Source organism: Poecilia mexicana, unplaced genomic scaffold, assembly GCF_051168715.1.
Source record: "Poecilia mexicana isolate PSO_F unplaced genomic scaffold, ASM5116871v1 scaffold_10, whole genome shotgun sequence".
Classification (NCBI taxonomy): Eukaryota; Metazoa; Chordata; class Actinopteri; order Cyprinodontiformes; family Poeciliidae; genus Poecilia; species Poecilia mexicana.
In genome coordinates, this window is record NW_028263379.1 from 12032941 (window position 1) to 12058744 (window position 25804).

Sequence of the window (25804 nt, forward strand, 5' to 3'; positions counted from 1 at the left end):
AAGCTGCAGGACAGGGAGGCAAAAACACGATCAGGCAGCGAGTGCAGAGAAGGAAGTTCAGTGCAAGGCAACTTCAGCTTGTTATTTCAGTGGTGTGAAAACCACATGAGTAGAGGATGCCCTGCTTGAGTTTCCTGTCACTTGACTGCAGGTTGGCAGCCAAACTCATCTGTCTTTATGATCACAAAGGTATGAAAACAACAACCAGCAGCTGAGTGGCCATACCGTGATAAATTCACCATGTGGAGCCTCAAAGGAATGACAGACAAAATGTAAAGCAAACAAACAAAAATGTCTTGTTATGAAAAATTACTCAATATATCAGATGTAAAAGTATTTAAACATAAATTATTAATAAATGTCGTAAATGTTTGGCTACCAGTTGTGCTGTGGAGCAACATTTCCTCAAACGCTGTGACCTAATTTTGTTTATAATCTAGATGTAAACAATGATGCAGCTAAAAATCAACTAGTTACACCTGAGTGCACTGCAAAAACACAAACTCCTACCAAGTGTTTTAGTCTAATTTCTAGTACAAATATCTTAGTACACTGAAAATAAGATGAAACTAGCTTAAAGGTAACTTTTCAGTAATAACAGCTTGTTTTAAGTAAGTAATTACTTAATATTGATGAAAAAGTACTAGTTCCACTAGCAGAGTTTTATAAAAAAGGCATTTTTCCAAGTTATAAGTGAAACAATCTGCCAGTGGAACCAGTGCTTTTCATCAATATTAAGGAATTATTGACTTAAAACAAGCTGTTATTATATTTCAAGATATTTGCGCTAGAAACCAGAACAAAGATTTTGTGCTTTTGCAAAATAAAGTTTCTCTTTTGCTTTCCATATTCAGGCTCCAGAGCTGCCCAGACAATTAAATATACAGTATAATTATATATACAACATAAATATATGCATTGTTTTTGATGATAACCCTGGTTTAAAAAAAAAGTTGGTTGATTTTTTTTTTTGCGTGAATGCTCACCCTCTTCGCGATATTATTCGGTTGATGCATCTATTACTGCAACATGGAGATCAAGCTGCTCATCTGGATGCTGCAGTTTTACTCCAATCTTCTTTACATACAGGGAAATGGCTATTTTCGAGATCTGCCACTAATTTTCTATTGGTCTGGCTTCCCAATATTAAAAATCACACAGATAAGATTTAGGGGGGAAAGGCCCTCTAAGCCTCATTTAGTGTGGCCCATAAACACAGGGGTAAACAGGTGTTAACTTAGTCATTAAATACATAAAAGATGTGGATTTAAGTTTGTAAAGTTACAGTCAAAAATTAACTGCAGGTTATTTCGGTTATTTAGCCAGCTGGTTATTTTACCAGGCAATTTTTTTAGCTTACAGTAAAATATTTAGCTCAGAGCTAAATATTTAGCTAACATGCGATAACCGGAAGTGGACTTTCAAAAATGATAGCTGGGTCGGTACAGTTACTCTTGCTGTTTCATTTGTATTTCCATTAAAATGGGTCATCTCAGGTTAAGCTGAAATGTTGTACATATTGAGAGGAACAGATACTTTGCTACATTACTAAAGTGGCATAAGTAACAACGGAAGTGAATCAGTCACGTCAGAAAAAAAGACCCAGCTCTTATTTTAGTTGTCCACTTCCTGTTATCGGCAAGTTAGCATATTAGCTAAATATTTAGTTCTGAGCTAGATATCGCTAGGTTTGTACTCTAAGTTTTACTAATTAAAAACTGGGCTTGAAACTGTGACATATTAATAAATGAATATCATGGTGAAAATGTGACTTAGAAAAACGAACTCCTATTTTTTTTAATGAGAGGCTAAGTACCCTAAATTATTGCTGTTAATTTTCGACTGTAGCTTTACAGACGGCACTAAATAGAAAGCAGTTTGGTTCATTTAGAAATTCAACCTTGACAGGTTTTAATCTCCTTCTATCAATTTTCTTTTAGCATAAAGGTGTATTTAGATATTTTTTAAATACAGGCATACCAAAATGTGAGATAACATTTTTAAAAGTTAAAAATGTTATCTTAACTTTTACACATGGTAAATGGACACAAGACAAGTGCATGATCAGAATAATCTTTTATTTATAGAAAAGAATCATCTCATGCTAGTAGTTCCTTTTTTCCTCCTTTACAAATAATGGAAAAAATAGAAAATGCATAGGCAACCTCTTTTAAGAGCTGCCCACGGCAGTTTTAAAGGTTTTTATACTCACGCTTAGTGTGTTAAGGCAGGGTGGGAGGTGTTGCACATTTACATTAAGATGCAGGACGAGTTCCAGGAAATGAGCCGATTAGAGCTTCGCAAGCTAAAGGCATAATTATTAAATTTGAAGAAATATACTGTGAACCAAAAATCAATTCATTGACGTCAGGAATAAATAAATAAAAAACTGAAAGCAAAACGTAATTTCTGTTGGGTGAAACATATTGAAACATAAGCTGTGTACAATGTGGTCAGCTGAAAAAGAGGATTTTGTGGCATTGAGAGGAAATGAAAAAGCTTGGTGAAAGGAACTTATTTACTTTTCTTATCGTCAGGGTATGGTAACTTACAGTGTTATCAAGCACATTCTGATAAAACCTAATAACACTTATGATTACATTTAAATCATTTTAATATGACATTTGTTTTAAAAAAGTGGCAGAAAGATTAGACACTATAACAATCTTTTGAAGGTAATTTAATTATGACTAAGCATAATCTCATACTAAACATTTACCAAAAATCTAATTGTTAACTTTCCAGACAAATGATTGTTGTTTCTTGAGAATTTAGGTTCAAACCTAAGCTTTGATTTAGTCGGCATGTTCCTTCTGAAGTACTATTTACCCCATCTAGAATCTGATACAAAAGAACAGCAGCAAAAATCAAAATGGTGGATATTAAAGATTAGGCAAATGGCAAAGAGGGCTTCCAACCTCAAAGATCTGGGGCTGATATCCAAATATAAAATATCAAAATCCCAGTCTAATCATCCAAAATGTACTAGTACCATTCAAATTTGATGCACCCATTTTTACCAATAGAACAGCAGCGAGTTTACTCCACAAGATTCAACCATCAATAAAATCAATTTTTAAAGGGATTTGTAAAGGATGTACGAACTCTTTGTGTGAATAACAAGGTTCTGGTGACTGGCAGAGTGAGTACATGCAGCAACAAACATGTAGGCTACATGCCCGTCTTTGCTAGCAGATAAAAGCTACATTAGGTAAGCTAATTTTGCTAGTTTGGCAGTAAGTACTACTGTAAATATCACTGACATTTATCTTAATATTACAAAGAGGTGGGTAGAGTACTCAAAAATTGTAATTGATTAATAATTGTGATGTACTTATATTATTTATAAGTTAGATAGAAACAAAGCTAGATGTAGTTCTAAACTTGGCTTTGTTGTCATAGCAACTCCATAGCAACTGCCTGCTAAGATGGCTGTCAGTTTCAAAGTTCATGGAAATGTAATGTTACATGATAACTATGTACCGGTTAAACAATCAGGAACAACTTTATCAGTCGTCGTCGTTTCAAAGTGTGACACTTTATTAAAATATACATTATATTAGCTGGTCATACAAATGCCCAGTTTAAAACCTCAAACTATAACATCAAAAAAGAAAAAAAAAAATCACAAAATATAATTTTAAATATTAAAAAACACAAAAGATAATATATTTGCTCACATATTTTAAATTATTAAATATATCTTACAATTTCAAATTTAAAAAAAAATTATAAATTTCTGTGCATCTGTCAACCTGGTGTAGCTGCTTGGTAGAGACTGCATAGGGATAACTTTTGAGTGCAAGTCTGCTGAGGAGTGCGGTGGGAGGAGACGCTCAGATGATGTGGAGCAGGGCGAAAACCAGAGCGATGAGCGTCAGGGAGGAGGAACAGACGGAGGCGGAGGATCCAGCCTCGGTGAAAGGCTGGGTGTTTCTCAGCATCCAGTCCTTCTCCTCCTGCAGCCCCTGCTTGTCCAGCTCAGGGCCCACCAGCCGACGAATCATCTCATAGTAATTATTCAGCCACTGCAGCTGGAGATGGAAATACACACATATATTATTAAAGGTGTTTCCACTCCAGATAGTCCGGTGGACTCGGTTCGATTGGAACCAAAACTGTTACATTTTCAGCTGGTGCAGTTTGCTTTCACACTGCACTGCACCAAATCTTTTGAAAAACCTGTTCCCCACCTTACCTGTTGTGGCGCTGCACCAAAAACTACTGAAGGAAACAACATGACAGTCTCTGAAGAAGACACTGATGGAAACCTCCTTCTTCACAAAATGTAAACAAAAATGGAACGGCGTCGGATTTTAGCGGTTTTAGGGTTTCTCTTATCTTTAGTAAAAGACCAAGAGACATTTCTCCTGCTAGCACTAGACTCTTGAGTTTGTTTTGGTTGTATTTACCCAGAATGCACTGCTCTGCTCTGGTCCAGTTGGCATTTACATATGCATTCAAGCTGCACAAGAGTTCACTTTTTAATTTCTCAGGCACATGGTGCCATTATAGCACAATGAAGCCTCTGAAATTGGGCCTCTGTCTCTTTAAAAACTCCTGCTCTTTCTGAAAATCTGCCTTCAGGAAGTCATCACATTTTTACCAGCATTTCACCGAGAAGTCGCTCAGCAGATGTGCAGTTCCATCAGATATTTGCTAATTGCTGCTGGCTAGTCTGAAGGAGCTGAGGGGGGAGGGCTCCTCTGTGAGACGAAAGCTCAGACCCTTGAAAACTGTAGCTCTGAGAAGGAGCTGTGTTTTGAAGGCGGATCTTAGTCCAACCAGGCTTTTTGCTGAGCTGAATGGTTGACATATAGATTGAATGATTTCCCAAACATTCATAAAAGAATAAAAGCAAGACTCTAGGTATATTTTTGATGAGGGAATAACATTATAACATGATATGAAGCTTAAAAAAGTTGGTTTTACATAACACTGCTGTCAAGATCCGTGTTTTTGTGTGTTTATATTTGAGTTTTCTGTGTTCAGTCCCGTTTCCCTGTGAGTCTCTGTCCTGTCCTCCCCGTTGATTGCTCCCCAGGTGTGTCTCATTCCCTTAATTACCCCGTGTGTATTTTTACCCACCTGTTGTCTGTGTTCCTCGTCGGGTCCTTGTCTATTGTCGTTTGCCTACTCGCGCCAGTTGTACTGCTAAGTCCTGGTTTGTGTTCGCTCGCACGAAGTCCTGTCATTCAGTTGCTACCGGTATTTGGCTGTGTGCCTGTCTCTCTGCCGTGCTGCCTGTTTTGGACTGAGCTTTATTTTCATCATTAAACATCATCTTCACCATAACCTGGGTCTCGGCGTCTCTCCTCACCACCATCCAACACACTTTATGACAGAAGGACCCGACCAGATCGGTGAGGAACGCCAACATGGACCCAGCAACCACCGCCACAGCTCCACCCGTTTACCCGTTCCTCAGATCTCCGGACATCTACAACATCCAGTTCGAGGAGGACTTCAGTACCCTGTCTAACATGTTTCACGCCGACCCGTTCATGCTGGACCTTGTTCAAGAACTTTATGAAGAATTTCTGCACAAGCAGGTATTCACCACACCCGTCAGAGTTCTGTCACCCCCACCGTTCAAGCCTCCTCCGCCAGTTCCAGCATCCGCTCCAGCCACCTCCGTCTGCCCGTCTCCAGCCGCCACCTCCGTCTGCCCGTCTCCAGTCGCTACAGTCCCCGTGGTGCTGGGGTTTCAAGGAGCCAGGCTGTCCCCGGGACGTCAGGCGGCACGGCTAGTGGCGTGGCCCGCACCCGAGCTCCCCGAGTCTGCTGCCGGAGCGCAGCCGCCCGAGCTCCCCGAGTCTGCTGCCGGAGCGCAGCCGCCCGAGCTCCCCGAGTCTGCTGCCGGAGCGCAGCCGCCCGAGCTCCCCGAGTCTGCTGCCGGAGCGCAGCCGCCCGAGCTCCCCGAGTCTGCTGCCGGAGCGCAGCCGCCCGAGCTCCCCGAGTCTGCTGCCGGAGCGCAGCCGCCCGAGCTCCCCGAGTCTGCTGCCGGAGCGCAGCCGCCCGAGCTCCCCGAGCCTGCTGCCGGAGCGCAGCCTTCCCCCGAGCCCGAGCTCCCCGAGCCTGCTGCCGGAGCGCAGCCTTCCCCCGAGCCAGAGCTCCCCGAGTTTCCTGAGTCTGCTCCGCCCGAGTTTCCTGAGTCTGCTCCGCCCGAGTTTCCTGAGTCTGCTCCGCCCGAGTTTCCTGAGTCTGCTCCGCCCGAGTTTCCTGAGTCTGCTCCGCCCGAGTTTCCTGAGTCTGCTCCGCCCGAGTTTCCTGAGTCTGCTCCGCCCGAGTTTCCTGAGTCTGCTCCGCCCGAGTTTCCTGAGTCTGCTCCGCCCGAGTTTCCAGCCGGCCTTCCTGCCGGCCCGGCGGACCCGCCTCCACGTCTCGGCCTTCTGCGCCGGAGACGCCGCCCGCCGGATCCGCCTCCACGTCTCTGCTTTCTGCGCCGGCGGAAGAGACCGCCGGACCCGCCTCCACGTCTCTGGTTCCTGCGCCGGAGACGCCGCCCGCCGGATCCGCCTCCACGTCTCTGCTTTCTGCGCCGGCGGAAGAGACCGCCGGACCCGCCTCCACGTCTCTGGTTCCTGCGCCGGAGACGCCGCCCGCCGGACCCGCCTCCACGTCTCTGGTTCCTGCGCCGGCGACGCCCGCCGGACCCGCCTCCGGGATTCCGGTTTCTGCGCCGGCGACGCCCGCCGGATTCGCTCCTCCGCCCACCTGTTGGGTTGTTTTTTGTTTTGGACAGTTTCTGGACTCTGGCCCCTTCCGTCGCCCCTCCGCCCACCCCGTTGGGTTGTTTTTTGTTGGACTGTTTTTTCTATGGACTCTTGCCCTCCTTCCGTCGCCCCTCCACCCACCCTGTTGGGTTGTTTTGTGTTTTTGGACTTTTCTGTTTTTGTGGGCGTCTGGTATCCGCCCTTGAGGGGGGGGTACTGTCAAGATCCGTGTTTTTGTGTGTTTATATTTGAGTTTTCTGTGTTCAGTCCCGTTTCCCTGTGAGTCTCTGTCCTGTCCTCCCCGTTGATTGCTCCCCAGGTGTGTCTCATTCCCTTAATTACCCCGTGTGTATTTTTACCCACCTGTTGTCTGTGTTCCTCGTCGGGTCCTTGTCTATTGTCGTTTGCCTACTCGCGCCAGTTGTACTGCTAAGTCCTGGTTTGTGTTCGCTCGCACGAAGTCCTGTCATTCAGTTGCTACCGGTATTTGGCTGTGTGCCTGTCTCTCTGCCGTGCTGCCTGTTTTGGACTGAGCTTTATTTTCATCATTAAACATCATCTTCACCATAACCTGGGTCTCGGCGTCTCTCCTCACCACCATCCAACACACTTTATGACAACTGCCCCGTTAAACAAACCGAGACCTGGATTTGTAGGAAGAGCTGGATTCGCTTTTTTGGTCCGAATTGGAGTTTGAAGGCACATTCACATCTCCCCTAATGAACCATACTTTCTAAGAAAACAAACTAGAGTTCAATGAAAGAGGCCCACACTTTGGACACCCCCGAACTAGTTTTAGAGATTCCTAAAACTGGCACTCAAACTACGGTCATACTGCAGGTAAGATACTCACGACTCTTCACTACTCATCACAACCCTGATTGAAGACTTCTCTCTCTCTATTTGAGTTAAAAATTTGACACGTTTGATCTAATTGTGGCACTGAATGCAGAGTGAAGTTAAAAAGTGAACTTTTCATTGGGTATGCTGAAATATTTAAAGGCACTAATTGGCCGTTATGATTTATTTATTAGTACTTGTGATAAAATTTTTTTAAAGTTTTAAAATACATTTAAGAAAAACTAAAAGATGGGATTTAAGATATCTGATATTTCTGTAAAAACATAAATCAGTTAAAACAATACGTTAAAATATCTTTAAAAAAAGAAACAAAAACATAGAAGTTTGCTTCACACGTGGTTTTGTTTTCTTTTGCGTTGTTTTGATCTCAGAGCTGCAGAAACGCTTCAACCACAAGAGTAAGAGGGGATTTTAGGAGGAAGCAAGAACCAATGTTGCAGGAAGGGGGAAGACAGGGTCTGTGTCACACTATCGAACATCCCAGAGGTATTTACAAATTAAAACAGGAAGCTGATGGCAGCGCGTTATAGTTCATGAATCTGCATCTGCCTGGTGTTTTGTAATTGAGAGATCGCTTCTGCAAAAGATTCCTCACCTGTTTTGCACTGAGGAGTGAAGTGTCGATGAGTTTTCTGTCGTATGGGACCAGAGACACAGTGTCAAATGTCAGGAAGTTGTGCCCAAACTGAGAGACAGAAAGGTGCATTAGTGATAAAGTTACTGTGAGAAACATTTTACCGATGATGCTTTCTGTTTGCTCTCTACCTTCGTATGAACTGGAACGGTCACAGCGATGTCTTCAATCCGAATGCCAAAGTCATTTTCCTTGTAATATCCAGGTTCTGCAACCAAAATGGAAACAGAAATAGATTTATATACATATAAAAAAGTGTTTAATCACTTAGAGGTATTTTCTGGCTTTGCATTTTAGCCACATTGCAAAAGCACAAAATATTACCAACTAATTTTTGTTTAGTTTCTAGTGCAAATATCTTACAACACTTGAAATCAGTCCAAATAACTTTTCAGCAAGAAACAGGAGATTATTTTATGTCATTAATTCCTTAATATTCATGAAAAAGCACTACTTCCACTGGCAGATTATTTAACTTGCAACTTCAAAAAAATATCTTGTTACTAAGTATATTAATCTTCTGGTGGAATAGTGCTTTTTAAATAAATATTAAGGAATTATTTACTTAAAAACTTGCTAAAAAGTCTCTGTTAGATTAGGTTTGTCTTATCTTACGTACACTAAGATATTTGAACTAGAAATTAGAACAAATTTAGTTGGTAAGATTTTGTGTTTTTACTGTGTAGTAACTTTTCTTAAGTAAATAACTCCTTAATATTTATTAAAAAGTACTATTTTGATTAGCAGATTATTTCACTTATAACAATAAATGTTCCCATGTTGTAAGATAAATAATCTGCCAACGACGCCAATACTATTTTCATGAATGTTAAGAAATTATTGACTAAAAATAAGCTGTAATTTCTTGCTGAAAAGTTACTTATGTTGGGTTTGTTTTATTTCAAGTGTATAAACATATTTGCAATAAAAACCAGACAGACATACTTGGCAAGATTTTGTGTTTTTGCAGTGTACGTGCTAATTCGTTCATTTATCAGCCGTCTAGTTTTGCACATAATCAGATTATCTTTGGTAATAAAATGTTCCTTGAACCTCCCTATTTTCAGACATGTTTATACTTTATGAAGTGATTTTAGTTAAGTTCACTGGAGTCCACAAACAAACTGATTCATCCTGAGAGGTTGATGAATTTACAAAGAGCTCACCAATAGACGTGAACATGCCAGCTTTGAAGGGAATGTTGTTGCTCTGAAATCCAACCGGCCCTGGAAACACGTCAGAATAAAACATAAAATATTACAGAAAGCAGGAAAAACAGCGAAAGCAAACCTACAAACACATCTGGTATGACAACACTGTCATTCTGTTTCCTTAACAGAACCTGAATAAGACTTTTTTAAACATCCTGGTATATTTTCCTGCAGTCTGAATAAATTGTTTCTCTAAGCAGTGACTGAAATAAGACAGAAAAAAGATCACTCCTTCTGAAAAGGCTCTGCTTGGAGCAGTTTTAGGGTTTTCTTATTTTAGTTAGAGAAACAAACAGGACAGCTGCTTAGTCTTTCTCCACTCTGTCTGTGACAGAATAATCATCACTACATTTTATGCATTTTTTCCACATAGGACCAAGTTGGGTTAAATAGCTTTTTTCACCAAAGACTTCTACATTTTTATTTACTCTGGTTATCTTTGTATTATAATATAATTTATTTAATTATCTAAAATATTTACCAGGAACAAATGAAGCAAAAGCAGAGGAAATTTCTGGGGCAGGGGAGGTAAATACTTTGTCACAGCACTTTTATACTCTCCTTTGTTACCGTCACACTGTGGCGTATTTGCTTCAGCTGATGTGGGCATCGAGTGATGTAAACCACATCACAAGTGGTTGAATTGCAAAATGAAATGTTTGCTCACATGCGCGTTGTTTGCCAAGTTTTGTAATGCTCAACTAAACCCCCAGCTACTCAACTTAATGCAAACTCTCTGAGATTTGGTAATCAAATTAGATTTATTTAAATATATATTAGTGTTTCTGTTTCTCTGTGGCAACAAGTATTTAAAAGGAACCTATTCAGATGTTTTTGTGCTTCCATTTGGGTTTCTACTGCTTCTAAAAACAGGCCAGGGGATTAAAAAAAAGAAAACTTATTAACTTATTGCCTTTTTGAGGCAGTAAGTTAATGTTTTTCGGTGTTTGGAAAACGAGCTATTTCAAAAACCTTCCGAATGTCTAGTGGTATTCCACGGGCACTGCACCGTTACCTAGCAACCACAGCCCAGCCCAGCCCGGTTACCTAGCAACCCAAGCTGAACCCCAGCATGTTTCAGCTGGTTCTATCACTGTACGCACTGTCTAATGTAAGTCAACAAGAAAACAAGAGTATTATTGTTGGCTTACATCCAGAAACCACTTTTTGAATTCTTGTTCAATTCAAATAAAATTTAAAAAACACTTTATTGATTGAAAAGGGAAAATAAATGTTGTAGCTCATTAATTCAAAGTCTTCAAACAGTGTGGGCAGTGATGGCTGTTGGCAGGAAAGATCTCTTGTAGTGGTCTGTATTACAGTTGGTTGTACAGGAGGCTCCACTTCTGTTTTTCAAAGATGTACGGCTGTATAACAGCACATCTGTTTGAAGTCATTTTCACAAACATTGAGTCGGGGGCCGTGGCAACCAGCAGCTTGTTTGGATTTAAAGCGACAGGATGCCCAAACGCAGCTCATTATGAAAGGAGATCAAAATAAGCAGAACTGAAAAAACTAAAACCTCATTATCAGAATGATTTATAAGAATGATTTATAAGGATGATTTTATGCAAAAAATTTATGAAAGTGTTTTGTATTGACTTTAGACCAAACCTGTTCAAGGAATCATAATAGGTCACCTTTAAAAATCCTAATGAAAACCTTACACTCATGAACTCCAAAGTAGTTCCCCACTCCATGACCGGTGCCGTGGCCGTAGTTCAGGCCCACCTCCCACAGAGCCCGGCGGCCCAGCATCTCTATGCGCACCCCTGTCGAGACACAAGAGGCCTCTTACAGAGCAGAAAGCAAACATCCTGCTGCAGAAGCAGGACCACAATCTCCTCAACATGATGTGGATGGAGGAAGAGAGCTCTCTAGTGGCAACACAAAAACACATTTCAGGGACGGCAAATCCAGAGTTTCCCACTCACCGCTTGTGCCTGATGGAAAAACAGTTTGAGATATTTCAATATTTCCCATGAGAACTCGAGTGAACGCCTCCTGTCAGAGGAAGAACACGTTTCAAAGACAAAGACAAAAAAATTACACTTGGCCTACTTTATTCATTTGAGTGGAAACTGTTGACAAATTTGAATTTAGTTAATTAGAGAAAAATGAGTTGAATTAAAATTTTTAGTTGTCAGAGTGACATAATTTGTACATTATGAGTGAAAAAATGCTAAATAAGTTCACTGAATGTACGCATACTACAGCAAGCTGACAAAAAGTACCGCTAGTTCAGTTAGCTTCTCTTTTAGCTTTTTTCTCAATCTGAAGTTAATTCATTAATTTTATTTTAGTTAAACATAATGTCATAAACTCAGATGATCATTTTTGCTTTCAACTAACAAAATACAATTATGTGCACTGCAAAAACACAAAATCTTACCAAGAAATTTTTGTCCAGTTTCTAATGCAAACAGCTTAGTGAACTTGAAGACAAGTATAACTTATAAGTAACTTTTTAGCAAGTTATAGGAGCATATTTTAAGTCCATAACTCTTTAATATTGGTTTAAAAGTACTAGTTCTATTGTCGGATTGTTTCACTTATAAAAATGGAAGAATGTCTTGTTATAAGTGAAATAATCTGCTAGTGGAAATAGTACTTTTTCATCAATATTAAATATTTATTTACTTAAATAAGCTCCTATATCTTGCTGAAAACTTACTTATAAGTTACTTTTGTATTTTTGCAAGTGCACTTGAATCTAGTCAAAAATACTTGGTAGACTTTGTGTTTTTGCAGTGTACATAATTAAATTAAGTCAGTTATGCAAATGAAAAGAGTATCTAATCTTCATTTTGTAGAATAACATGGAACTCATTGAAAAGAAAAAATATGTTAAGTCAATGTTTCATTTTTTTTAGTGCAATAAGAGGCTATTTAATGTAAATGTCACCTTCTGCATGTCTGTGGGCGTCCCCCAGTGAACCGTACGGGTGATGTCAGTGGTCCCGTCTCTGAGAGTAGTGAGAAACGCCGTGACTCATTTTCTGCTCACGAGACGTGAAGTGAAACTGGAGGAGAGCGGATTTACTCACAGATACTGACCGCCGGAGTCAACCAAGAACATCTCCTCAACCGTCAGCCTCCTGCTGGTTCCTTCTGACGGGCTGAAAAACAAAACAGGAACTGATACCGCTGAAATATACGACTGTGTTTACTGTTAAAATACTATAGAAATGTTTTTAAAAACGGCTTTTAGTAAGAAAGGAAAATGCATCAGGGATGGTTGTTTTCTCTAGAAACTCCTACTCGTTCACACATGCATTGAGTTCTAAAAACGTTTAAACTAAGAAGTTTTCTTTTTAATTGTTTTCTGACATCAGAGCAGTTGGTTGTTTGTCCGTTATACTTTCAGGTGGTTTAACAGAAAAGGTAAATTTAGCTGCGAGACGAAATGTTTGACTATTACTGAGACAAGCTGTACATGGTGAAGTTACTCAAACAACGTAAAGTGTAAAATCAGTCGTCAACTAAAAACTGTAAGAGGTTCTCATAAGACCAGCTGCATACTTTCCCCTTTTTGTCACATTGTAACCACAAACTGGAAATATATTTTAGTAGTATTTATGTGATAGTAGTCCATATTTGTGAAGTTGAAGTAAAAGGATTTACATATTTACAGAAAAAAAAACATCCTATTTGGTGAAACAACACAGTCAGAGCAGCATTAACAGAGCTGAGTAGAAATTAGTTACATTTACTTGAGTAATGTTTTTGAAAAACAAAAATACTTTTAGGAGTATTTTTACTGCGTTGTACTTTTATTTTTACTTGAGTAACTTTATTATGAAGTATTTCTACTCTTAATTGAGTAAAATTTCTGGATTTTCTACCCACTGAAGAAAAAAAAAACATGTTTTAACCAGAAATTCACCAGACACAGAGACACAGACCTGCAGTTTTAGTCTAAGTTTTATAATTTTATATTAAAAGAAACTGATTAGGGAAAATTTTATTTTGCCTGATTTTGTTATTTTTTGTTACTTATATGAATTATTGCAGACGCATCATTTGCTACAAATGATCAAGCATTCACTTAAACAATACTATTTTATTGAATTTTACTAACTGAATTTTTTTTTTCTTATTTAAAAGGGAATTGAAAATTTATTTGCATCTTTTAGTGTATTTCTAATATTGTATTCAATATATGTTGTTACTCATATCAATTAAAACTCTTCAAATAGTTGTTGTAGATGCTAATGGCTGCTAAAAGAGGCTAAATGAAAAATATGCTGAATGTTTTTTCTCTGATTAATCAACTATTCCTTGACTTATATTTAAGTGTTTTGAGGGTGATATTGCTACGTATCAGAAAATAAAGCTCCACTGCGAGTTTTTAATGTTTTCTCCCTATTTAAAAAATAAATTGTTTTTTGACATCCAAAACTGTCTCGTCATAAAAACTTTGAGCATTTTAAGAAGAAAGGCCTCGTTAAAAAAGAAGAAGACGTGAGTTCGTCTCACCTGTAGTGGGCCAGAGCAGCGTTCGGTCCGCTTGCAGAGATCGTCTCAAAGCTCGGGCCTCGGTTGTCCTTCTGTTTGCTGCAACGTTTATATCAGCTGTGACTCCAAAGTTTTATAAATACTTTATTAATACTGCAGAGTAAAGTTGTGAATTCACAGTTCAAACAAGGCGTTTATATATACAAACATGTAAGAATACTTCCTTCTTTTCTGTTTGACATTAAATCAGACTGAACTTTTCTGTTTTGGTTAAAAACATTTTATTTCAGCGTGTTAAATCAGAATAATGAGAAAGCTTTTCATATACAATATCTTGTTATTTAGCAAAAGGAAATAATTATGGAAATCCTGATTAAACCTCCTTCAGGCCTCATTCTGTGAGCTAAAAGACAAACTGACTACTTTTACTCACTTCCTTTCTTCTCCTACTACTCTCCAGCTTGTATTATTTGCTGTTATTTCAACTGTTAGTTTTATGTTTTATCCAATTATTATTTTCATCTCCATATAAACTACATATAATCTGGCATTCAGTTTGGCTGTGATGCTTTTGTGAAGATAGAAAGTACTAATGATAGGATTAATGTGGATGTCTGTGTGATTAAAAGGAGACCTATTATGTTTCCTTGAAGACGTTAGGATAAATCTATGGGCGATGCAAAACATGTTCATTACATATTTGCACAAAATCATTCTTAGATAATGAGATTTTCGTCTGTTCTGTTGATTTTCTTTCAGAAAGATGTTTTAGGGCTTCTTGTTACTTTAAATTTAAATAATCAGCTGCTGGCCAACTTAACGTTTACACTCAGGTGAAAATGGCTGCAAACAGATGCGCAATTATACAGCCATACATCTTTGAAGAGCAGAAGTAGAGCCTCCTGCACAACCAACAACAATGGAGTAATTGGTTTCTGGATGGTAAGTCGGAAACAAAACACTTTTTTCCCCCAGCAGCCATTGTACAGCGCGTAAAACCAGCTGATCAAACATACTGGAGCTTCACTGTGGTTGCATGAAATGTGACTTAACTATCTAACAACTCATTTTCCAGATACCAAAAAACATTAACTGATGTCTGAAGCTGTTGGGCTGTTTTGAGAAGCAGTTCAGACTCAAATGGAAGTACACAAATGAGCTAAATGCAAATTTTCCATAATAGTTCTTCTTTAAATTGAAACATCTTTGTATTAAGAGAATAAAGATAACATTTGCTGTGGATTGGAGCTATATAATAAACTGAACGTAATTGAAAAGTTTACGTTGGTTTAAGCTAAGACTCTTCTTCTGTAAACATTTGATTGTAAGTCAGTTTGCTGACTCACCTGCGACAGTGGTTTACATATTCTGCAGCTCTCAGCTCGGTCACGTTCCCCGCTGGGACGACCTTTTCCAGCCACATCAGCAGCTGGATGACAGCAACCGCATCCCTCACCTGAACAAAAGTAAAAGGAAAAAGGTAAAAGTTTGGGTTTGTTTTTTTCAGGTGGTAAATATGAATCTGTCTGCGTTTGGGACGTACATGAGCTTCCCTCAGTATTCGTTCCTCAGTCTCGTCTTTCACAGCTTTAGTTGTCAACACAGGAGAGTAGGAGGATGTAATTAGTTTCTCCTATATTAGACAAACAAACAGTCATTAATATAAAACATTTCCTTCAAATGAGCGGAACCTTTTGAAATGATCTGCATACCTGAGGTGTTATGAGCTCATAAAGAGCGTAGTTTGTGTATTCTGTACCAATCCACACTTTAACGTCAGACTGAGCGACATAGGTCATCAGATTCTGACGAACAGAGTCGTAGCTTTTCAGCTGCACGCAGAGGGATCCGTTACAGGACGCGCTCAGGTACGCCTTCAGCTCCTCAGTCACTCTGTTTGTGTGGACAAACAGCCTGCAGGAGGACAAACAGCAACATGCTCATATGCAGGGCATTTTGTTGGGTCAGTGGTGGAATTGCTTGAAAAATATGCATGTTATTGTTTAAATGCAGAAATTTCACGCATGTGCACAACGCTGAAGGGTAAAAAGGTGATTCTATCCCATCCGAAGCCGCGATGCTGCAGTAAAACAACTCAGTTAACTAAATGAAACCTAGAGATGTTGGTATTATTTAACTAACAACGCCGCTAATGTGTCAGGATTCAACACCAAAAAACAGTCAAACATTTCCTACATAAAGAACAGAACATTCAGTCCGTTACAGTTTTGTGTTTTTAGTCTTGATGTGTATTTTGTGATTATTGATAAGTGATCGCTGTGGCAGATTAGCTACCGCTGCTATAGCTAACATAACACAGCTGTGACTGATTAGCTACTTTAAACTCAATCTAATGATGTCAGAGTTGGTGTTTAAGTCGCCTTTTTTGATTTTTTTAACCAAAACAATGAATCCTGCAGCACATCTACATGTTAGCATAACTGAACTACTTCCTTCTCCCTTGCTATTTTTAATTAAAGCTTTATTTAGCTGTGACAGTGTCGACAACTAGCAGCAAAGCACTGCGTCCCTTTTATTTTTATGTATCAGCTGTATATTGAAGATTTAGTGTGTTATGTTGATAACTTGACAGCTGAAACCAATGCTAGTCATGGCCTAAAGCAGAAAGCTGGGGATCTCGTGACATCACGCTGCAACGTGTCTATAAATAGTTAGTTGTTCAATAAATAGATATAAACAGTGAGTGACTGACCAGATCTCATCTAAAGTTAGAAGTGTGTAGGAGTAGAAGAAAGGATTGTAGGGAATGTCGTTTCCACGTAAATTAAAAAGCCCTGAAAAACAAAAACGAACATCATCACTGACTTTAATTTCTTTCCAAACTGTTATTATGATTTATTAGTTTAAAAAAGCACCAGTTTTTGCTCACATGCTGTTTCATCCAGAGCTGAGAGCAGAAGAGCTGTGGGTTGGTATGGATTGGTCCTCATCAGACTCCGTATCTGCTCCACCTTATCCTGCCAAGTCCTTTCTGAGAGACCAAACATTTTACATTAAAGGGGCAGTAATACGTGTTTTTCAGCCATTTTATACCATAATCAAGTTACTATGTTATCTTCAGTTGTTACATAACTTAAAAGAAATTTGACTTTGTAACTTAACACCTTGAAATTGGACCAGTCAAAGTCTAAACCTAAATCAAACCAAGAATCTTTGGTAATACTTAAAATTAATGAACGAAAAAAAGACTTTTATTGAGTTTTGCAAAGTGAAACTCTCTACAGCTGGTAGACAAATCCAACATAATGCTGTAACTGCATATTCATGCCATACTTTTGTTTTCAGGTGATATTTTCAGGTAATCCCACTGAAATATATTGAAAATGTGAAAACCCTGAAGCAGTCTGATTCATTCTGTGTCAAATGATAACTAAAATAATCTCAACCCCAATCTGCTCAGGGATTCCTTACTTTCTGAAACTTGAGAAAATCAGGACATCACTTCACGTCTCCTTTGAGTAATTTACACACACTTGTGTTAAACACTACAACTAACATTCACTCTATAACAACTTAGCTGCAATTATTATTATTATTATTACTTACTTGCTTACTAATATTTTTCTCTTTTCTGAAGTGAATTTGTGTATTACGTTTTGCCAGGTTGCTCTTGACAGTTGGTGGTTACCATAGCAACCAGTAACTGACAACTCGCCCTCCCTTACCCCCTCCCTTTTTTCTGTTGCTGTCAGAAATGTTTAAATATAATTTTATTTGAAAATTGGTGGGTTGTTTTGCTCTTTATGTTACCTTACTGTTAGTGGAGGCTGCTTTTCTGCTTTTTGAATTCATGCTTTTGTTATAAAGAAGGTTTCTTTTATCGGTATAATATTATAATAGTTTCATGATTTTACCATTTGTTAAAAACTAAATAAAGTTTTGGAAAAAGAAAACACTGCTAACGATGAAGAAAACTGGCTCAGTTGGGTCAACGGTTTTTAATTGAATCAATCTAAATATATTTTCCTGTAAATGTAGTTTATCTTCTGAGAATAAAAACACATTTGTGCGTTTTTGTTCCTCCCTGCTTGTTTGACATTCAAGTCATCTTCTTGTTCTTCATTACTTAATGGACTCCATCCAGTCTGCCAAGAATATAAGAGCCACCTTTCTTATCCCGACTGTCAGGATAAGAAAGAGCATGCATCATTCTGTGCATGCTCTTAAAGCCATGCAAAGAATGATTGTTCCAGTTAAATGTACAGACCATTAGGTTTATGGTGCCCTCCATTTGGTCCATTTTTCTAATCTGCAGCCATAAAGCCTAATAAGACCAACACTGAGACAACTTCCTGGCTTCTCCAGTCCTTCTGAGTTAGTGTTCGATCTGCCAGCCAACCGTAGAAAACACAAACACAGACTTTATGGCTGCTTGAAGACTTACGTATGACTCTATCAGGCAGACGGGTGAGGCTGTCTGCTGGGGCTTGAGGTCTGTCTTTCCACACCTGGTCGACCAGGTTGACAGGAATGGACTTTAGGATTCGATTGCTGGACTCCAGACTCATGGCGTAGTTCTCCTGTGTCTCTAATGGAGCAAATTGCAGGAAAATACGGCCATTAAACAGAATCAATCTCAAGTAATGGCGGATGGCGTCGGGTCTGGGGTCCCTTTCAATATTTTCCATCTACTTGGTGCTTTATTGCTGTTAAAACGGACTAACAGCTGAGGTAAATAGGGTGAAAACTCACTGAGGGAGAAGAGGAAGGGGTCAAAACCGATGTTGCCTCCTGCTGGTACCTCTGAGATGAGCCACTCCGCCACACTGATGACGGAAACTGAAACAACCAAGCAAACATTTATCACTGCCATCACAAAATATGGACAAAAACTAATGCAGAATAAGGCAGAGTCATCATTAAATGAAATTCTGCAGATTAGTCTTAAAGTAAATCAAATCACCACTTTCAGCTTGATAAGGACTAAAAAATTTAACTTCTTTCTTCAATGTACATATATGTATAACTAATATGTAGAAACTAAATGTAGAAATATTAACTGGACAGCACAAAGTAAGCATATTTGTAAGCATAACGGCACATTCTCACACTGTAATAATTTATTATGTTCTCTTGCGTTTTTCTTTAATTCTATCATTTTGTTTTGAATTTCTGCCACATTGATACACTATATTGATCTACTAGTATTTATTAGTTGTTTTTCATTCAAGAAATACTCAATTTGGAGGAGTAAAATCTGTCTGTGATTGGCTGAATGGTTAATTTATAAACTCTTTAAGTTTGTAAATGTAAGACGTTTTTGGCCTTCTTGGTGTTCCATACACGAGTCGAAGGAGTGTTAGAGTGGTTGTCTGGAAGTTTCTTTGCTAAAAAAAAAACTTTTTCACAAAGTATCCAATACATTTCTGTAAGTGTGTCAAATATTCTGTGTGAATTAAGTTTTTTCACCATCATTATGTAATTTTTATTTCAATGAGCAATGTGCTAGTTGTTAGCAAAATTGGTGCATATTAGTACAGCTATTTGTGCATTAGCATGACTATTAATAACTATTAATAGTTACAACTGCTTTATGCTAATGCTACTCATTAGCATAAATGCTAATGAATACCACAAATGAGGACTAGCTTGTAGATAATGCTAGTTATGTTCTAGCATACAGCAATTAGTCATTAGTAATGCTAGTAACAAGATTAAAAAACAATTAGCAATGCTAACAGGCTACTAATAAGCTATTAGTTGTGCTAATTAGTAATGCTAATAATTCCTGCATTACAATTTCACCACTTTCTACAAATTCAGTTTACTGAGACTTTCTGGTTAGTTTTTAAAAACGTGAAAAATAATAATTTTCTTTTTCACACAAAATATAAGTCTTCAGTGGCTTTGTTTCTATCTCCCAGCTCTGGAATATGTTGTTCATGAGTTGTCTAATTGTCAAATTTAAGTTTCCAGCAAATGTTTAATAACATTTATCTAGGACTTTTAGTTTTATTTCAATTTTAGGTTGATGGATGTCTGACTACGGCGACCATTAATTGTGGCACAGATAATGGAAAATTGGTGATTCATGTTTCCATTATTGCTTTAATCATAACTTGTTTATTTAAATATAAAAAGCTGTGAATTTCATGGGCCTTATCCTCTTGAAAAACAACAACTAAGAAACAATGATTAAATATTTCCTCTTGGATAATTTTTTTTGAAAAACACCATAAAATGTGGAAAAAGCAATGTTGCATGAGAAAACAAGCTTTGTTTATGGGAGGTTTTTCATTATAAAACCCCCGTAATGACATGTTGAGTCTTTAAAAGGCTATTTTTGAAAAGATAAATAAAAAACGCACCACAACAATTTAAAAGGAATGCATGCGTGCAGCGCTGCCATGACAGCGAGGCGTGGTACAGTCACCCATACCGTCTTTCTGCAGCTCCCAGTTGCAGTCCATCTGTCTCTCAGCTTGGACCCAGTAGCGGCTGTCTGTCCACAGAGCCGCCTTGGTCTGAGTGACAACGGCAGTGCCTGGAAAAAAGAGGGGCAACAGCTGCACTATGAGGTGGTAGGTGTTTGATTACCTAAAACTATAAATATCAGACGTGCAAAGCCATCGTTAAGCTCTTTCAATGTAAGTTAACAGGTCCCAGATCTTCTTGAAGTGGTATTAATTATCCCTCCATTCATCCAAAATTCTTCAAGACGGTTCACTTTTGTGTCAAACACGACATCAAGATACTTGAACTGTTCTGCCTGCAATTTTCTGGCCTTTAGAGGTGATATGATGCCTCCTTGAACGGGTTATGATAGGCCTATGGGCATCACAACGCATCACATTTTTTGGACAAAATTATTCCTAAATAATGAGATTTTAGTTTGGTCAGTTCTGACTATTTTGAGCAGTTTTAGCATCTCTGTCACTTTAAATCCAAATTAGCAGCGGCTGGCCACGCCCCTAATTAAACTTTTACACTCGCATATGAATATACCTGCAAACAGATGTGCAATTATACAACCATATATCTTTGAAAAGCATCAGTAAAGCCTCCTGCACAACCAACAATAATGTAGCAAGCGGTTTCTGAATGGTAAGTCAACAACAAAACTCTTGTTTTTTCCTGCAGCCATTGTACAGCGTATACAGCGGTAAAACCAGCTGACCAAATGTGCTGGAACTCAGCTTGGGTTGCTAGGTGACGGTCTAGGCTGGGCTGCTGTTGCTAGGTAACAATGCAGTGCCCACTGATTATGATTCAACAATGGGGAGGCTTTTGAAACAGCTTGTTTTCTAGATACCAAAAAAACATTAACTTACTGCCAAAAACAGCTGGGTGGTGTTTTTAAGCCCTTGAGCTGTTTTGTAAAATATGAATTTTACATAATAAGTTTGCTTTAAACTGTGCCATCTTTGGGATTTCGCAAGGGATTAGCAAAAGAAATGGGAAACTGTTTTTGTAACAGGCGGCAAGTCTAAATTGATGTGCAGAGATGACAGTGGTTAAATTACTTTTTTATGCCGTATTGATGAATGTTACACGGCTTAGGAAAGAAACTAATTGGAAATGGCTGGAAAAAAAAAACAGTCAAAGCTCATAGAAAAACTAAACAAAATATGATTTTTAAAAATGTGCCTGAAAAAAATAGAAAGGAAGTATGGTTTTCATTTTCCAACTTTATGAAGTAGAACTTACTAGTACCAGGTTGGATCCTCAGTTTACCTTCACTGCATTAAATCTTTTAGAAAATGTTGGAAACATTTATCCAAGTTGACATGACAGCTTCACTAAGTTGTTGCAGAATTGATTATCGTAAATCCACAACCCAAATCCCCTGTTTCACCACCAGCTGAACTCTGAACTTGTGTGAAACGCCAAGCGGACCGTATATTCCATAGACATATATATTATTATATTATATTATGTTTATTATGTTTATGTTTATGTTTATATTATTATACTTATATTATGTCTATGGTATATTCCTCAGAAGCGGGAAGTGGACTACATCGCAGGGCATTCTGGGTAAATACAACCAAAACAAACGCGCTAGAAGGAGAAACAGCTTCTGGTCTCCTACCAAAGACAAAATAGAAATCCTACAACTGCTAAATTCTGACGCTACTTTTAGTTTATATTTCGTGAAAAAGGAAGTTGCGGCTAATGCCTTCTTCTGAGGTTTTGTGTTGCTTCTTTAGTCGTTCTTGGTGCAGCGCCACCACAGGTGAGGCGGGGAACAGGTTTTTCAAAGGGTTTAAGTTGTTTGACGGTGCTGTGTGAAAACAGCACAAGAGATGGGTAGAGAACCCAAAAATGGTACTCAAGTAAGAGTAGCATTACTTAAACATTATTTTACTCAAGTAAAAGTGAAAAGTCTGTCCAATAAATTACTCAAGTAAGACTAAAAAAGTATTTGATCAAAACATCAACCATTTAAAATTATGTGGACATTTTAGATATTTTAAGAACCAAAATAAAAATAACTCAAATGAGTAATAACAAAAATAACAAAATCAGGCAAGATATTTTTTTCCCAGTTTCTTTTGGTAAAAAACTTATGAAACTTTGACAAAAACTGCAGGTGTTTGTCTGTGTCTGGTGAGATTTTGGTTAAAACATGTTTGTTTTTCTTTCAGTGGAGATTCCAGAAATTTTACTCAGGTAAGAGTAGAAATACTTCATAATAAAACTCCTCAAGTAAAAGTAAAAAGCTCAGGGCAGTGAAAATACTCCCAGAAGTAATTGATTAAATGTAAGTAGTTACCACCCAACTCTGCGAACAACACCAGCTGAAAATGTAACACAGGTTGTAATTTTGATCCACAATTGAACTTGAAGCCCCAGAACATTACAAAAACCCTGATTCTGATTTATTGACACATGGAGAGATAAAAACACGCTTGTTGTTTATGCCAAATTTTGACTCTGCCATCTGACTGCTGCAACAAAAATCAAAGCCCATTAAAACAGGCAACGTTTTTACAAGCTGCAGTTCCAACGAGCCTCATGTTTCCTTTCTAACTAACTTTCAGCTCATTCTCCTTTGACATTGAATGTCAACAAGGCATTTTTGTCCAAATAACCGCCTCTCACCGGATATTTTCTTTGTTTCAGGCATTTTTCTGTACGTCTGAGGGATGGTTGTGCTTTAAATTACCCTGGTATTATATCAGCAGATTGTGACATATTCAAACAAGCCCATCTGGCACCAACAACCGGGCTGCAATTTGTGATAAAAAGCAACAGAACAGATGTACCAAATAAAGTGGTGAGATCATATTTAATTCGGTACCAGCAGCTGAAATAGACTCATTTCCCCACATTTTTTTACAGCTTTGCAGCGGCATGTTCAGGTTTAAACCTCAATTTACTGTAGGCCTGATACGATTAATTGAATTAATCACGATTAATCAATTATTTAAATAATGGCTAACTGATTTAGTAATTGATTAATGGTTAACGTAACTATACAGACTCAAAAAAGGCAATTTACTGAATTAACAACATACATTCAGAGGAGTAATTAAGCCAAAACTGTACAAAAATATCTCCATTTTACATTTAGGTTAAAAAATAACATCTCTGTCTGTAAATATCTTCTACCCAAAAGACCTGAAGTGGCAGGTTTAGCTTCACCTGGTTCAAAAATCTTAATAAGCATCTGTTGTTATCCAATTATTAATCAGTTCAAATGAAAATCAATCACCAGATCAGCCCTTCACTGTATTGATGTGAAGCAGAAAGTTGTTGATTGTGATGCAACCTTTGCTACAAATGATCAAGCATTCACTAAAGCAAAGCTGTTATTGTATTTTAGGCAATAAAATGTTTATTTTCTTATTTAAAAAGTAATCAAATTAGTTATTTATTTGCACGTGTAGGAAAAATATGCAGAATTTGCCAATTTTTTAATTTGATTAATCAATTAATCGTCAGAATAATCGATTAATTGATTACTAAAATAGTCGTTACTTGCAGTCCTGGTTTACTGTCATTTCTTTCCATATAAATCAAATTAGTAAAAGTCTCTTCTATGACCAGCTGCTCTTATGGGCCTGATAAATCAGCAGTCAGGTTGCTCTGCGAGGACAGTCACCATGAATGAGAGGACGTAATTAAACAGCGGGTGAAAGTGCTGAAAACAAAATGAACGACGAGTTGGTGAGGATGTGGGATGAAAGCAGAGCAGATGTGGAGGAGGATGAAGAGGAGGAGGAGGAGGATTGTACCTGCAGAGCCTGTAAAACCAGTCATAAAGGCCATCCTGGCGTCACGTGGGGCAATGTATTCACTCTGGCAGAAAAAACAAAAAAAACAAGCTGCAAATTACAACCACACAAATGCAAACAAGGATTTTAAATCCAGATGGATTAATTATGACAGCCGGCAGATGTACCAGGTGAGCATCAGTGCCAGGAATGATGTAGGCAGAGACATTCAGGGGCAGCATTTGGGCTCGCAGCTCCCACAGCTGGATAGAAGTATTTACTGCTGTGCTGGGGAGATACTGCAACAAACCGACAGGAAGAACGATGAGGCGCTCACAAAGCAAGGAGGAAACCTCCACATTTCATTAAACCCAGCAAGCTGCTGAATTATCTCCTTCTCTATCATCCTCTGTAATCATTAACGCTGGGTGAATCCACTGAGGGCAAAGTTGTAACTGCTGATGGTTTTATGGAAAACTGTAGTTTGTTGTTTATTGCTGAGTCTCACCGGTGGAGTCAGAGAGCAGTTCCTCTCGGTTCGTTCATACGCAGCGGCACAGAAAAGATGGCCTGAAAGTACATGCAAACAGAGCAAAGAGACAATTACAGATCCTGACTCAAAAGCAGCTCCACACAACTAGATCAGCATCGACTTAAAGGAAGTCAGTGTTTCAGCTGTTTTACAGTTTTCTGGAAGTTTGTTCCAGATTTGTAGTGCAGAGAGGTTTGTTTCTGTGCAGACAATGAGTCAAAGCTGAAAATTTACAGGCACAAAAAGTCAGAATAAATGGAAATCAAAGTACAATTCTGCAAAACAACAAACTATTTTTCTGTTATCTATTTGTTCAGATGCAGCAGCTCGAAAAGATGAACTGCAAGAACATGAAGACGGAGAAAAAAGACAGAAAAAGTTACAAATATTGTAACTTACTCTGCTGAATTGTGTCTTTTAAACATCTCAATCAAGCAAGCAGATTTCAGCAACAATGAGTGCTTTACATCATAAAAACACAAAATAAAAAGCCGGCAATTGAGAAACCAGAAACAAACATTACATTTAGTTGAATTTCATCATCAAAATCTTCAATACACATCAAATACATCAGTAAATACTCCACTGATTGTGGCTCAAAAGCAGCTCTCAACAAAAGTATTCTTAGCGTTGATTTACGGGAGCTCAATGTTTCAGCTACTCTGCAGTTTTCTGGAAGTTCGTTCCAGATTTGCGGTGCGTAGAGGTTTTCATCTGTGCAGGCAGCGAGTCAAAGCTGAAGATTCATGAGCCCAAAAAGTCAGATCAAGAGAAATCAAACTGCAATTCTGCAAGACAACTCAACATTTTTCTAAAACTGTGAACCTGTTTTAGACGCTCTAACGTTGCAGCAGCAGGAAAGAAGACAAACTCTTTACCGGTCAGTGCCACCGCAGAAGCCGCCCACAGCCACGCAGAGGAAGGCATCTTCAGCTGCACGCCGCTCTCAGACTGCCGGCCGACCTGATGTGCATGCAGGTTATGTGACGAGGAGCGCCGGGCGATGTTGTGAGCAACTGTGTGTGTGCGTGTGTGTGTGTGCGTGTAGAGCCGCCCTCTCTCTCCCTCATCCTGCTCCTCCTCTTCCTCACCACCACTCACTATCTGCTCTGCCTGTGGCCCTTCCTGGTAGGAATCATAAGCAGAGAGCGGATTGTAAGAATAACTGTGCTGTGTCACTGCGACCGATCATCTTGTTGTTCAAATGTTTC

At 38.7% G+C, this 25804-nt stretch overlaps 1 protein-coding gene across 2 annotated transcripts; it reads right to left on the minus strand.

Moving 5' to 3' along the window:
• Positions 1 to 3519: 3519 nt before the first annotated feature.
• xpnpep2 (X-prolyl aminopeptidase (aminopeptidase P) 2, membrane-bound) lies at positions 3520 to 25590 on the minus strand. Of its 2 annotated transcripts, XM_014982768.2 has the most exons (21): positions 25472 to 25590; positions 24570 to 24631; positions 24250 to 24360; positions 24083 to 24146; positions 20281 to 20385; positions 18594 to 18680; positions 18286 to 18429; positions 16771 to 16872; positions 16594 to 16675; positions 15593 to 15794; positions 15424 to 15513; positions 15227 to 15336; positions 13902 to 13979; positions 12470 to 12541; positions 12328 to 12388; positions 11357 to 11426; positions 11090 to 11194; positions 9378 to 9437; positions 8343 to 8419; positions 8173 to 8262; positions 3520 to 4034 (listed from the first exon to the last, which is right to left on the minus strand). In XM_014982768.2, the coding sequence occupies exons 1-21, from the start codon at positions 25518 to 25520 to the stop codon at positions 3837 to 3839; spliced, it is 2019 nt and encodes a 672-aa protein (XP_014838254.1). In that variant the 5' UTR covers positions 25521 to 25590; the 3' UTR covers positions 3520 to 3836. The 2 variants fall into 2 exon arrangements, with proteins under 2 accessions (XP_014838254.1, XP_014838255.1); XM_014982769.2 differs by lacking the exons at positions 24083 to 24146; positions 24250 to 24360; positions 24570 to 24631; positions 25472 to 25590 and adding an exon at positions 21549 to 21746.
• Positions 25591 to 25804: the final 214 nt, after the last annotated feature.

What these genes read in the sequence shown, in the direction of transcription:
- xpnpep2 (XM_014982768.2), bottom strand. Translation starts at nt 25,520, where the DNA reads ATGCCTTCCTCTGCGTGGCTGTGGGCGGCTTCTGCGGTGGCACTGACC. An exon ending in GCTGCTCTGGCCCACTACAG is followed by an intron (nt 12,542 to 13,901) that starts GTGAGACGAACT and finishes TTTGTTTTTCAG; the next exon opens with CCCGTCAGAAGGAACCAGCA. An exon ending in CACTCCTCAGTGCAAAACAG is followed by an intron (nt 4,035 to 8,172) that starts GTGAGGAATCTT and finishes TTCCATCTCCAG; the next exon opens with CTGCAGTGGCTGAATAATTA.